This window comes from Solea senegalensis, linkage group LG6, assembly GCF_019176455.1.
Source record: "Solea senegalensis isolate Sse05_10M linkage group LG6, IFAPA_SoseM_1, whole genome shotgun sequence".
Lineage (NCBI taxonomy): Eukaryota > Metazoa > Chordata > Actinopteri > Pleuronectiformes > Soleidae > Solea > Solea senegalensis.
In genome coordinates this window covers 25642396-25658265 of record NC_058026.1, presented here as the reverse complement: position 1 = coordinate 25658265, position 15870 = coordinate 25642396, and the positions used below count along the sequence as shown (strand labels likewise).

Below are 15870 nucleotides of genomic sequence, written 5' to 3'. Positions count from 1 at the left end.
TATACACATATGTGTGTGTGCATATACATATATATATACACACACACACATATATGTATATATACATATGTGTGTGTGTATATACAGTACATCATTGTGTGAACTGTTGGGGTTCTCTCTCCTTGATGTTGTCTATGTGCAGTGCCTTGAGACAGTGCCTGTTATTATTTGGCGATATACAAATAAAATTAAATTGAATATATATATATATATGTATGTATATGTATGTATATATATATATATATATATATATATATATATACACAGTGCCTTGTGAAAGTATCCGGCCCCCTTGAACTTTTCAACCTTTTGCCACATTTGAGGCTTCAAACATAAAGTTATAAAATTGAAATTTTTGTCAAGAATCAACAACAAGTGGGACACAATCGTGAAGTGGAACCAAATTCATTGGATAATATATACTTTTTTAACAAATAAAAAACTGAAAAGTGGGGCGTGCAATATTATTCGGCCCCTTTACTTTCAGTGCAGCAAACTCACTCCAGAAGTTCAGTGAGGATCTCTGAATGATCCAATGTTGTCCTAAATGACTGATGATGATAAATAGAATCCACCTGTGTGTAATCAGGTCTCTGTATAAATGCACCTGCTCTGTGATAGTCTCAGGATTCTGTTTAAAGCGCAGAGAGCATCATGAAGACCAAGGAACACACCAGGCAGGTCCGAGATACTGTTGTGGAGAAGTTTAAAGCTGGATTTGGATACAAAAAGATTTCCCAAGCTTTAAACATTGCAAGGAGCACTGTGCAAGCAATCATATTGAAATGGAAGGAGTATCAGACCACTGCAAATCTACCAAGACCCGGCCGTCCCTCCAAACCTTCATCTCGAACAAGGAGAAGACTGATCAGAGATGCAGCCAAGAGGCCCATGATCACTCTGGATGAACTGCAGAGATCTACAGCTGAGGTGGGAGAGTCTGTCCATAGGACAACAATCAGTCATACACTGCACAAATCTGGCCTTTATGGAAGAGTGGCAAGAAGAAAGCCATTTCTTAAAGAAATCCATAAAAAGTCTCGTCACCTGGGAGACACACCAAACATGTGGAAGAAGGTGCTCTGGTCAGATGAAACCAAAATTGAACTTTTTGGCCACAATGCAAAACGATATGTTCGGCGTAAAAGCAACACAGCTCATCACCCTGAACACACCATCCCCACTCTCAAACATGGTGGCGGCAGCATCATGGTTTGGGCCTGCTTTTCTTCAGCAGGGACAGGGAAGATGGTTAAAATTGATGGGAAGATGGATGGAGCCAAATACAGGACCATTCTGGAAAAAAACCTGTTGGAGTCTGCAAAAGACCTGAGACTGGGACGGAGATTTAACTTCCAACAGGACAATGATCCTAAATATAAAGCCAAATCTACAATGGAATGGTTCACAAATAAACGTATCCAGGTGTTAGAATGGCCCAGTCAAAGTCCAGACCTGAATCCAATCGAGAATCTGTGGAAAGAGCTGAAGACTGCTGTTCACAAACGCTCTCCATCCAACCTCACTGAGCTCGAGCTGTTTTGCAAGGAAGAATGGGCAAGAATTCCAGTCTCTCGATGTGCAAAACTGATAGAGACATATCCCAAGCGACTTGCAGCTGTAATTGCAGCAAAAGGTAGCGCTACAAAGTATTAACGCAAGGGGGCCGAATAATATTGCACGCCCCATTTTTCAGTTTTTTATTTGTTAAAAAAGTATAAATTATCCAATGAATTTGGTTCCACTTCACGATTGTGTCCCACTTGTTGTTGATTCTTGACAAAAAATTTCAATTTTATATCTTTATGTTTGAAGCCTCAAATGTGGCAAAAGGTTGAAAAGTTCAAGGGGGCCGGATACTTTCACAAGGCACTGTATATGTGTGTGTATATATATATATATATATATATATATATATATATATATATATATATACATACATACATACATACATACATACATATATATATACACACATAGATATACACACACATATATATATATACATACATACACATACATATATACATATATATATACATATATATACATATACATATATACACATATATATACATATATACATATATATATACACACCACCCTCCCTAAATGCTACAAAGTGTGTGTGTGTGTGTGTGTGTGTGTGTGTGTGTGTGTGTGTGTGTGTGTGTGTGTGTGTGTGTGTGTGTGTGTGTGTGTGTTACCTGAGCCTCCTCTTGGCCAGGCTCCTGGAGCAGATCCTCTCCATGCTGCTCTGTAGGTTGAGCAGAGCAGTGATGGCCTGTTTCAGACATTCTTTATCCTCCTCGTCCTCACTCTTCTCCTCCAGTTGCTATGGAAACACAGCTGCAGCTTAACATTGAAACAAGAAGAACCAGGACTGGGCCAGGTCTATACCAGATCCAGACCCTGTTAGACTCATGTGCACTACACCAGTACAGACCCTGGTCTGTAGTCCTGACCCTGTGGACACGGTCAGGATGTGCAGCTGAAGACAGCTTGTGTTTAATTTTCTTGAAGTGATTAGGTGTGAGTGAATACAGGCTACATACACATTTGATGGATTGATTGATTGATTGATTGTTTTACCTTGAGGATGTCAAACAGGTGCAGACAGTGGTAAACAGGTGTGAGCAGCAGTCTGGGAAGAACGTACTGAACAGCTTCTTTAAATCCTTCACAGATGGACTGAAGAGACAGCGAGAGAGACACATTAAGGGAGGGGGGTGAGAGACGGAGGGAAAGTAACCAGCAACAGTTCTAATCCCTCCCCCCAAGGGGCGGTGCTTACCTGTAGGTGAAACGCAGCTCCAGGCTTGGTCACCTGACTGAGGAAGTGTTCATGGAAACCAGAGCGGAGAACATCCTGTGTGTATGACTCATAGGGGTCAAAGGCCAACTCCTGTCAATGAAATAACACACACGCACACAAGAGAGTCACATGACCTCAGAGAAGACAACCACAGCCAGGAGACAATGACCAACACAAAGCAGTTACATTACACTTTGTCACCAGGAGGCAGTGGAACGCTTCAGTGCAGTCATTAAAGACATGAAAACAATGTAACCACAGCTAAGACTAATAACTACACAGACAGACAGACACAGACAAACACCAACCTCAGCCAGGTCTTCAAAGCAGTTTCCCACCAGAGGATGAGGAGCTCCTTCATCAGTCATCTCCACTGTGTCTTCAATCAAACCAAGAAGCTTCACCGTCACTTCATGGATGTCCACAATTCTACTGAAGATACTGTCCACGTCCTGAAGACATCAATCACATCAATCACTGATCCATCTCACTGATCAATCAGACGTATTGATCACACAGGTACACACGGACGTATTGATCACATACGTGTTGAGAGTAGAGCATGGTGCAGGAGGTGAAGGGTTCTCTGAATACTTTGATCAGAAGGTTTAACTGTCTCACATATTGACGAGCGTCACACATGAAGCTGCGGACCAGATCATAGTAACTGTGTTCTTCACTGGCTGACGGCTCCTCGTCCATCAGAGGAAAACCACTGATGTCATCCTCGTCCTGGTGGAACATGTCCATCAATACCTGCAACACAGACACACACACACACACACTGTTTCCAATGATGTTGACACAATAGAAACATGAGCATTGTGGTTCCTCTGTAGTGTGGACAGGGAACAGCGTGAACCTCCCATGCATCATATGTTGGAAGTATTTGCCTGATCATATTCTGGCTGAGGGGCTGTAAAGTGGAAGTTAGCAGCTGTTTTTGTAGAAGACAATAATAACAAACCCATTCTGTGTTAGTGAATGAAAACTGAAGCTTCAGCTGTTCTCACTGGTAGAACTGAGCAAACTGGCTACAAACACGGATATAAATCAATCATAAAAATGTGACGTTTATCTGAACTCTGCCTTCATTTCAGCTCCAGTATGACCGATACTAGTGTCGTCATGATGACAGACAGCCTTATACATGTATAAGTAATAGAAGAAATGTGACCTGTCACAGCAAACGTAGCAACAAGTTGGCCGAGCTCAAGCCAAGTTAACAAAGAAAAATTATTTATTTTACAAAATGAGGGATTTTCGTTTCTTTCAAGATTATGCAAGTTGAAGTTTGGAAGAAGCCACTACGTGCTCCAAAAAAATCACAGTATTGTGGGTCTTAAAACCAAAAACTTTGTATTTGAATTAGGGTTATTTGATCACTGTGAATGGTGATATCACACAGATACTCCTCACAGAGAAAACACACAGCTGCTGCTGCTCCTCACTGTTACTGCTGCTTCAGAAGCTGTGTGTGAATGAAGATGGACATGGGAAAACACATTGCAGAAGAACTGTGGCTGTACTTCTTAACAAAGGCAGAGGCTTCTGGTCATGCTGACACCATAGATGTATTATAAGAACTGGATAGAGCTCCGCCCCTTTGGCTCCGTTCATTCCTATGGAGCTGCTCACCCAGCCTATATGCCAAAAAAGTTTCTGACTTCCTGGTCTTTCATGCCCCTTCATACCTGAAAGACCTAGTCTTACCTTATCACGCTAATATATTCTATATTTATTACTATATTATTATTGTGCTTTAATTAAAAGTCGATATTAGTATAATTTTTATCAACACTCAGCTGCTGCTTACATAAATTACATGGCATTGTTATAAACATGTAATCACTGAACGTATAAACCTGTAACTTGATACAGTTGTTGTGTATCTGCTCCTGGTCTCTCTCTCTTCTGTCCCCCACCTCTCCTCTGTCCCTTTCACCCCAACTGGTCGAGGCAGATGCTGCACATCTCTGAGCCTGGTTCTGTCAGAGATTTCTTCCTGTTAAGTTTTTTCTCTCCACTGATGCTTAGTGTTTGCTCATTGTGTGAAATGTTGTGTTCACACAATGTGTGAACTGCTCTCCTTGATGTTGTCTATGTACAGAGACCTGAGATAATGTATGTTATGATTTGGTGCTATACAAATAAAATTGAATTGAATTGAATATGTATGTGTGTATGTGTGTGTGTGTGTACCTTGTCTGCACACATGGCGACTGTGATGTCCTGCTGTGAGATCTCATAGTGGCGAATATTTCTGACATAATTCCCAGCGAGCTTCAGGATGTCAGCAGAGATGTACTCCAACACTGCCACGATGTATACTGACACCTGGTGGTCAATCTTATATCCCAGCACCTCCTGAAACAGCAAGACAGCATAGCAGACATCTGTGTGTCATGAGGCAGTGATGATGTCATCACTAGGGATGTTACAATTCTAGATTTTCTTTGTACGATTATTGTCAGAGAATGAATCACGATATCACGATTATTATGCGTTAATTGATTTCACATCACAACACTATGAATGTGTAAAATCACATGAACACTGCTTATAGGTATTTAATTTCATTTATTTATATATTTGATGCCAAAATACAAAATAATGGAGTAAATGCACTACACTGTTATAAAGGAACAATTATTAATCCCCCAGGGGAAATGTTTCAATTAATTAAGTCATCAATTGTCATCTATACCAAATGTTTAAGTTTATTTTTAATCGTTTTAATAATTTATCTTTTTGTATGTGGCCAGATATAAAACCTACCTAATATTGTGGTTTGTTTAGTTCATGTTTAAAATAAATTTGTAATAAAATAAACGGACGTCACATCACATAAACGTAACATTGTTACGTTAAGTGAATAATGTCACATTACACTGAAAACACGGGTCGTACACAATTACAAATGACACGCTAACATTTAATTTCCTACTAATTCAACTTTACGTTACTATGATTGGCAGGTTGGCGCACCGTCATGACACCGTGGTCATTTTTTTTTTAAGCTGAAAAACTCCCACACGGCTGATTTGATGCACTTTGTTCCTCTGCCATACTTTAACAATCGGTTTAACATCAGTAACACGCGGCTGTTGTGACCTTGAGGATGACATCCCTAGTCATCACAGTGATGACGTCATCACTGACCTTGAGCAGTGGGTGGATCTTCTCCACAGGCAGAGCCAGAGGATTCCTCCTCTTCCTCTTCTCGATGGCGGCCTGAGCATCAGCGATGGCCCACTTATCAATCGGGTGAGGAAAACTTTTCTGGACTCGCTCCTGGGGGGTGGGGGTGGGGGGTGAGGACAGGTGAGACAGATGAGGATATGTGAGGCTTTATGACAGTTTTTTTTTTTTTTCAAGTGAAGGAGGAGGAAGAAGAAGAAGAGGAGGAAGAAGAAAAAGAGGAAGAAGAGGAGGAGGAGAGACATGAAGTGATATTGTGGCAGCTTGGTGATTTACCAGCCACTTAAATATTATAATAGGGACATCTTGATTTTAACTTTCATGTTTTTTTAGATCTGGTCCACACATGATCAAGGACATGTGACCAGGTGTTATCATGTGATCTGGTGTCATCACGTGACCTGGTGTCATCACCTTGTGTCATGTGATGATGATGCAGTGTTGTTTTCGTCAACGATGACGATGACAAAATTATTTTGTTGACGCTCCTTTCCTTGAAATTTCATGTCAAACTTATGTGTGACACTGCTGTATGATAAAGTTGGCATCAATTCATGAAAAAAGCTGTTGAAAAGTGGAAATATGGAGATTAAAGCTTTCTGCCCAACAGTAATCTCCAATACTTATTGACCTAAATGGATTTGTTAAAAGACTAAACTTCCTTTTTTTTTTTTACTAAAATTGGACTAAAACTATTACATATAGAAATTACTAAAACGTGACAAACTATCACATATAGAAATGACTAAAACGTGACTAAAACTATCACATACAGAAATTACAAAAACTATCACATACAAAAATGACTAAAACGTGACTAAAACTATCATACAGAAATGACTAAAACTATCACATATAGAAATGACCAAAATGTGACTAAAACTATCACATACAGAAATGATTAAAACGTGACTAAAACTATCACATACAGAAATGACTAAACGGACTAAAACCATCACATACAAATGACTAAAACGGATCAAAACATACAGAAATGACTAAAACTATCACATAGAAATGACTGACTAAAACAATCATACAGAAATGACTAAAATCTAGAAATATAAACTATCATATAGAAATGATGACTAAAACTATCACATACAGAAATGACTAAACTATCACATAGAAATGACTAAAACGTGACTAAAACTATCATACAGAAATGACTAAAACTATCACATATAGAAATGACCAAAATGTGACTAAAACTATCACATACAGAAATGATTAAAACGCGTGACTAAAACTATCACATACAGAAATGACTAAAAAGTGACTAAAACTATCACATATAGAAATGACTAAAACGCGACTAAAAATCATCACATGCAGAAATGACTAAAACGATAAAACTATCACATATAGAAATGACTAAAACTATTACATATAGAAATGACTAAAATGTGACTAAAACTATCACATATAGAAATGACTGAAACGTGACTAAAACTAATAAGCGTTTTAGTCCAAAAGACTAAAACTAAGACCTTATGTGTGACACTGTTGTATGATAAAGTTGGCACCAATTCATGAAAAAAAGCTGTTGAAAAGTGGAAATACGGAGATTAAAGCTTTCTGCCCAACAGTAATCTCCAATACTTATTGACCTAAATGGATTTGTTAAGACTAAACTTCCTTGTTTTTTAAACTAAAATTGACTAAAACTATCACATACAGAAATGACTAAAACGTGACTAAAACTATCACATATAGAAATGACTAAAACGTGACTAAAACTATCACATGTAGAAATGACTAAAACTATCACATGTAGAAATTACTAAAACTACATAATGACTAAAACGTGACTAAAACTATCACATGTAGAAATGACTAAAACTATCACATGTAGAAATTACTAAAACTATCACATATAGAAATGACTAAAATGTGACTAAAACTATCACATATAGAAATGACTAAAACGTGACTAAAACTATCACATATAGAAATGACTAAAACTATCACATGTAGAAATTACTAAAACGTAACTAAAACTAATAAGCGTTTTAGTCCAAAAGACTAAAACTAAGACTAAATCTAAAATGGCTGCAAAAAACACTGAACAGGTGAGAACAAGGGATGGATCGATCCGATATTTGTATCAGGTATCGGTCCCGATATTGAAGACAATTCTAGATCGTGTATTGTGACAATGGGCCGATCCATAGTGGCCGATCTATTCAGTCAAATTCTATGCTGCACTGTGAGTGACGTCATACGTAAGCATGTGTGTTGGATGTTAAAAACATTTTTGTACTAAACTAAAACATTAACAAAGAACTGACTGTTTATTTTGAATGTCTATCAAGCTTGTGAAGCTATTGGTTTATTTAAGAAAGAAATGTTTAAGTCAAGTCTGATGTTGCTTTGCACAAAACAATGATCCCAGTCTTTTCCAAACAACGAGACATAATGTTTGTTACCACAATTCCACGCTGTTTTTCTGTATCGGTATCAGATCGGGATCTGTGTGTGTGTGTGTGTGTGTGTCTGTCTCTGTGCATCTGTGTGTGTCTGTGCATCTGTGTGCGTGTGTCTGCATCCGTGTGCGTGTGTCTGTGCATGTGTCTGTGTTTGCGCATGTCTGTGTCTGTGCATCTGTGTGTGTGTGTCTGTGCATCCGTGTGTGCATGTGTCTGCGTGTGTGTGTCTGTATCAGGGGCATTTTATGCCAGCACACTATACTAAAACGCCTTAACCGCGTCGCCTACGCTGCATAAAGACTGAAAAACACGCGTGTGATACACGTGTGTACAGACACGCATATTACGGGTACACCAAATAATGAAGGGTGACATGTGTCATGCCACGTGCAAACGCAGTGGACGCCTGTGCACACGCTCGTCTACAAACAAATGTACAAATAATTATTGAGTATTTAATTTAATTTAATATCATAATATGATTAATTTTTATTAAAATAAAATTATTTACTTTAAATAATTATTTAATTAATTATTAATTAATTATTATTATTATTTATTTACGGAATAATTTCAGCTACTAAAAAATAAAAAATATCCTGACAGCTCTGATGGGGCTTGGGATTCATCTATAAGTTCTGCTTTCTTCTCAACAATCCCGTATGAACCTGAGACTGTGGAACAGCTGATCTGTGTAGATAGAAAATGAATAACTGTCAGGTCCTGATGATCCAGTGTAACTTGTGCGTAAATGCACACAGCCTCTTCCTCAGTTTGGCGCCTGAGCAATGGTTCAGCCCCTGATAGACCTCAACATCCCGTTATAGGTGTGCACACGCTATAGACGTGCCGGAACGCAAAGTTTACATATTACAGCGCAGGGATGACGAGATGGACACAAGTCCCGGAAAACATATAGAAAACAGTGCTGAACAACAACACGCACATGCCCACTAACAAATGTGAATTCTAACAAGTGAGAAAATGTGTTTATTTGAAGAACAGAAATTGAATCCGCTCTTGAAATTACAGATAAAAGCCCTTTTATTTTTTTTAATTTATAACTCAATAGAAATTAATTATTTCTTTAAACTTAAAACTGTTCAATTATCATATGTATATCAAATCATTTCACTTCTCTCTTGCCGCTCCTGTTGGGGCTCACGCTCCACGACGTGTCGGGGGTTTGCGCTCATGTGGACAGAACGCAGTTCAGTTGCGAGGCGCACGATGAAGTTTTTTTATAAAGAACTGAGGCATTTATTGCAGCAGGTCGAGGATATTACAAAACACTGGTCATCTGCATGTGTTTTGTCCTGGTAGACAGTGAGTGATGCGTTGTCACTTTTCAGCACCTGTGTGGTGAACAGTGGCATTTGCATCTTTATGCATGGGGGAAGCTCTCTTCTGACAACCAGGCACATACATTTTAACGTTTTAATGACAAAGAATGCAACATTAGTATTTATCAAATCATTTATTTAGCTAATATGAAATACAAATTAAAGTAGAAGGCGTAGTTCACCCGTCACACAGGCGTGCAACAACGCGTGTACAGCGTCTGCGTGACGCCTACGTGAAGCCCGTCTGTCAATTGAAAGTGAATGAATTTACATGGGCATGTTAGGTTTGATGTCATCGCAGAGACGCTGTACACATGTTTTTAGTATAGTGTGCTGACATAAAATGCCCCTGATGGTGCCTGTGTGTGTGCATGTGTCTGTGTATGCGTGTGTGTGTCGGTGTGTGCGTCTGTGTGTGCATGTGTCTGTGTGTGTCTCCGTGTGCGCGCGTGCTGTCTGTGTGTTTGTGTGTGTTGTGTGTGTGCCTGTGCATGCGTGTGTGTGTGTTTGTGTACATGCGTCTGTGTGTGCCTGTGTGCATGTGTGTGCGCATGTGTCTGGGCATGCGTGTGTGTGTGTGCATGCGTGTGTGTGTCTGTGTGTGCATGCTGTGTGTGTGTTTGTGTATGCTGTGCCTGTGTGTGTGCATGTGTCTGTGTGTGTCTCTGTGTGTGCATGTGTCTGTCATGTGTCTGTGTGCATGTGTGCATGCGTGTGTGTCTGTGTGCATGCGTCTGTGTGTGCATGTGTCTGTGTGTGCCTGTGTGTGTGCATGTGCCTGTGTGTGCATGCGTCTGCGTGTGCATGCGTGCGTGTGCATCGCTGCCATCGTCTGCATGTGCGTCTGTGTGTGTGTTGTGTGTTCTGTGTGCGTGTGTCTGTGTGTGTGCATATGTGTGTGTGTCTCTGTGTGTGTGCATACATCTGCCTGTGTGTGTGTGCATGTGTGTGTGTGTGTGTGCATGCGTCTGTGTGTGTGTGTCTGTGCATGGGCGTGTCTGTGTATCTGTGTGTGTGTGTGCATGCATCTGCATGTCCGTGCGTGTGTGTGTCTGTGTGTCACCTCCACATCTTGAACAGTCCTTGGTTGAGCTTGACACAGCAGACTGAGCAGGAGTAGGATCAGCTCCTCTATGTACTGCAGCGCCTCCTGCTGGGACACCAGGTTAGGATGGACCTGATTCAGCACCTTCATCACACACACACACACACACAGTGCGAACGGTTAACGTCAGACATCATGTGTTCATTGTAATGAAAGACGTAGAGTGTCAGGTTGTATATGGCAGTGAGTGAAAATGACAACATGACGCGTCACCCTCTCACCACAGAGCGTGTGGTGGACTGTGACTTGTCACATGAGTAACATTGGCCAATGGGAGCAGAGCGCTCTGCATCAACAAACAACACAAACCAATGTTTGTTTACAGTGGCCCCGCCCCATGGTCCGGCCACTCCTCCTCTTACTGTCATTACATTGGTTGGGTCAGTACCACCCTGTTGCTGTCATGGCTCTGTGATCAGATCATGTGACGTAGTGACGGCGTCGCTGATCGTGACAAACTCACACATGTGCCACACATTCTCCTGTCAGACTCAGTTACTGTCTTGGTGTTGCACAACAGTCAGCACGCATGACGCACATAGTCATACTTTCAGCATCCACTAGGGGCCACATCCCAGATATATCAGGCACATGAACTGTACACTTGTTTTGTTTTTTGGAGGTCAAAGGACACAAGAAGTCGTAACCATGGAAACCTGCTTGAGGTTATATTAGGAAGACAATGAAAGCCACATACATACACAAACATATACGCACACAGAGTCAGGTCCATAAATATTGGGACATCGACACAATTCTCTTCTTTTTGGCGCTATACACCACTACAATGGATTTGAAATGAAACAAACAAGATTTGCTTTAACTGCAGACTTTCAGCTTTAATTTGAAGGTATGAACATCCGCATCAGGTGAACAGTGTAAGAATTTCAACAGTTTCTATATGCGCCTCCCACTTTTTAGGGGACCAAAAGTAATGGGACAAACTAAACAATCATAAATCAAACTTTCAATGCTGGGTTTCCGCATCTTGCTCAATCGCATTCAGGTCAGGTGATTGACTAGGCCATTTCATAACATTCCACTTACTTGAAACTCTTTGGTTGCTTTTGCAGTATGCTTTGGGTCATTGTCCATCTGCACTGTGAAGGGCCGTCCAATGAGTTCTGAAGCATTTGGCTGAATATGAGCAGATGATATTGCTCGAAACACTTCAGAACATCATCAGTTACATCATCAATAAATAGAAGGGAACCACCCTCTTCTCTTCCCACTACTGTGGTACAAGTTGATCTTGGTCTCATCTGTCCATAGGATGTTCTTCCAGAACTGTAAAGGCCTTTTTAGGTGCTGTTTGGCAAATTCTAATCTGGTCTTCCTGTTTTGGTTTACATCTTGTGCTGAACCCTCTGTATTCACTCTGGTGAAGTCTTCTGTTGATTGCACACATACACACACACACACACACACACACACACACACACACACACACACTGCTCATGATCCTAAACATACCACCTCATCAGTGAAGCATGGTGGTGATAGTGTCATGGCGTGGGCATGTATGGCTGCCAATGGAACTAGTTCCCTTGAATTTATTGATGATGCACACTCTCCTTTCACTCACACATCAACATCACTACCCGCACTGCTTATTTTCATCTCCGTAACATCAACAGACTCCGCCCCTCCCTCACCCCCCACTCCACCGCCGTCCTTGTTCACAGCCTCGTCACCTCCCGTCTTGATTATTGCAATTCTCTTCTCTTCGGCCTCCCTCAAAAGTCTCTCCATAAACTCCAACTGGTCCAAAACTCAGCCGCCCGTATCATCAGAAAGACCCCCTCAAACCACCACATCACCCCCGTCCTCCAGCACCCCCACTGGCTCCCTGTAAAACACTGCATCAACTATCCACAACCTTGCCCCTCCCTACCTGTCTGATCTCCTGCACGTCATCACCCCCACTCGTTCCCTCAGATCCTCCTCCTCCATCCACCTCTCTGTGCCCCCTGCCCACCTCAGCACTATGGGGGGCAGAGCCTTCAGCCACTCTGCTCCTCAGCTCTGGAACACACTACCACCTGACCTCCGAAACTGTGACTCTCTCCACCTCTTGATCCAAATCAAGACTCAAAACTCACCTGTTCTGGACCGCCTACTCCCTCTAAACTCCCTGCTTTTACTGTCACTTCCCTATTTTATTGTGTTGATTTTATGTGTTTTTTGTCAAATTGTGTGATTTTAATTCATTTTGTTTGCAAAGTGTCCTTGAGTGACCTGAAAGGCACTTTTAAATTAAATTTATTGTTATTATTATTATTATTATTATTATTATTGATTGTCGACTTTGAATCCATACACCAACATCCTGGAGAGTGTTGTAGATCTGGCCAACTGTTGTCAAGGGGTTTTTCTTCACCAGGGTCATCCAGCAGCGGTTTTCTGTGGTCTTCCAGGTCTTTTGGTGTTGCTGAGCTCACCGGTGCATTCTTTCTTTTTAAGAACGTTCCAAACAGTTGGCCACACCTAATGTTTTTGTTTTGAGTGTTCAGCCTAATGACGGCTAGCTACAGTGACAGCTCCTTGGATCTCATATTGAGAGGTAAAAGCAACAGATTCCAAATGCAAATGAACTGGAATCAACTACAGACCTTTTACCTGCTTAATTGATGATGACATAACGAGGGAATAGCCCACACCTGTTCATGAAATAGCTTTTGAGTCAATTGTCCCATTAATTTTGGTCCCCTAAAAAGTGGGAGGCACATAGAAACTGTAGAAACCTGATTCAGATGTTCATACCCTCACATTAAAGCTTGTTTTTTTAATTTCAAATGAATGTTTGAGTGAGTGAGTGAATGAATGAGTGAATGTGTGAGTGAATGTGTGAGCATGTGAGTCAGTGAGTGTGTGACCGAGTGAGTGAATGTGTGTGTGAGTCAGTGAGTGTGTGACTGAGTGAATGTGTTAGTGTGTGATGAGCGAGTGAATTCATGTTTGAGTGTGTGAATGTGTGAGTGAGTGAATGAGTTAGATAGTGATTGAATGTGTCAGTGAGTTAGTGATTGAGTGAATTTGTGAGTGAATGAGTGAGTATGTGACTGAGTGAGTGAATGAGTTAGTGAATGAATGTTTGAGTGAGTTAGTGATTGAGTGAGTGTGTGAGTGAATTAGTGAGTGAATGTGAGTGAGTGTTTGAGTGAATGTGCGAGTAAGTGAATGACTTAGTGAACGTGTGAGTGAGTGAATGTGAGTGAGTGTTTGAGTGAATGTGTGAGTGAATGACTTAGTGAATGAATGTTTGAGTGAATTAGTGAATGAGTGTGTGTGAGTGAGTGAATGTGTGTGAGTGAATGAGTGAGTGAATGTGTGAGTGAGTGAGTGAGTTACTGAGGGAATGTGTAAGTGAGTTTGTGAGTGGGTGAGTGAATGAGTGAGTGTGTGGCTGAGTGAATGAATGAATGTTTGAGTGAGTGAGTGACTGTTTGAGTGAATGTGTGAGTGAGTGTGTGACTGAGTGAGTGAGTTACTGACTGAATGTGTAAGTAAGTGAGTGAATGTGTGTGTGAGTTAGTGAGTGAATGTGTTAGTGAGTGAGTACCTTCTCCAGTGAAGACACTAACAGTCCTCTCCATTTGGGTGCATTTTCCTCATTGAAGAAATCATACTGCAGCTGCGCCGCCTGCATGACTGCTGCCGCGTCTGCCGCGTCCACTGCCGCCGCTGCGGTGTGTGCGGGTCTGAGCGCCGCACGCACGGTTAAGCGGTTCACATGAACGCAGCGCGGGTCCGTGCGGGTCCAGCGGGGGCGGGTCGTTCCTTCAGAACAGCTGTCGTCACTGTGAACATCATTGGCCGCTGTGCGCAGGCCACGCGCCACCAGATGTTCCGCAGCTAACTGTTAGCTCCTCAGCTAGTTGCTAATTATAGGAGTAGTTCCGTTTACCGGGACATTACCGTGGCCGTTAACCGGTCATAGTGAAGGTGCCGGTTAGCATGGAGTCCATCAGCTAACGTTAGCAGCAGAGTAAGTGATGGAGAGTTACCGGGTTATCGGTGTGAATCAGTTTAAAATGTTAGCTTAGCTTCGGCTCCGTCCCCCGGTGTGTCTCACACAGCAGCGCCGTGTCACTGCCTTCGATCGCTGGGTGGTCACGGTCTCACCGCCGGTCACCGTCAGTCACCGACACAAACGCTGCTCGTTGAGAATCTTCTTGTGTGCGGTACAGTCTGCAGAGCATCCGCGCATGCGCACCAAGCTGGTCCAGTCGGACAGGCAGGGCTCGTGAGTGGGAGTGGCTTCATGACACAGCGCGTGGCAAAGACACCTTGCTGCTTCTGGCGGAAAGCGGCGGTACTGCAGCTAAAACACAAACTCCCTACTCAACTCCCATAGTCAGTGCCGGCCTGAGCCTTTAGGGGACCCGAAGCAGAATTAGATTTGGGGGGCCCCCTCCCACCACGCGGAGTCACATGTGCTTGACGATTATAGACACAAATGTCACACTATAATGTTGCATTATCAATTGTATTAACACAGACAGATTATGAACTACTCTTCCCCTGGGCACAGATATATAAGGACCTCCGTATTTGTTCAAGAGTGGGTGCATACAGGAAGGGGGGGTCTGAGGCTCCTTCCCCCAGAACATTTTGAATCTGGTAGATGTGATTTCCTATATTCTGATGCATTTTTAAGATGCCAGCAACATAATTGTGTTCAGATTCATAGCCTTTTGCCTTTTGACTCATTAAGGTCGTGACTTGGGCTTGGGCTTCAGGGCCCCTTGACCTCTTGGGCCCGGTCGGCTCATTCAGTAATCCATCCTTGCTCACATGGCAACAATGTTTTGAGGCGCCCCTCTAGACTCGTGGCCCTTGGTAGACTCCTGTATTAATACCTTATAACCTAAGAGGGCACTTAGATTACAAATTTATTTTAAACATTTATATTCAAAGTGAAGCACTAAGTATGGTTAAAAGATGTATTCATTCATTCAATCATGTCACCTGTTT

The 15870-nt window shown here is 41.8% G+C and overlaps 1 protein-coding gene across 1 annotated transcript in view; it reads right to left on the bottom strand.

Moving 5' to 3' along the window:
- Positions 1-15112, bottom strand: part of LOC122770819 (son of sevenless homolog 1-like) — a 29974-nt gene extending 14862 nt beyond the window's left edge. Inside the window, 9 exon segments of the mRNA XM_044027959.1 lie at positions 2208-2335; positions 2593-2691; positions 2795-2905; positions 3124-3267; positions 3362-3571; positions 5018-5182; positions 5978-6109; positions 10852-10977; positions 14456-15112. Of these exon segments, the coding sequence (XP_043883894.1) occupies positions 2208-2335; positions 2593-2691; positions 2795-2905; positions 3124-3267; positions 3362-3571; positions 5018-5182; positions 5978-6109; positions 10852-10977; positions 14456-14542 (1202 nt within the window). The 5' untranslated portion in view covers positions 14543-15112.
- Positions 15113-15870: the final 758 nt, after the last annotated feature.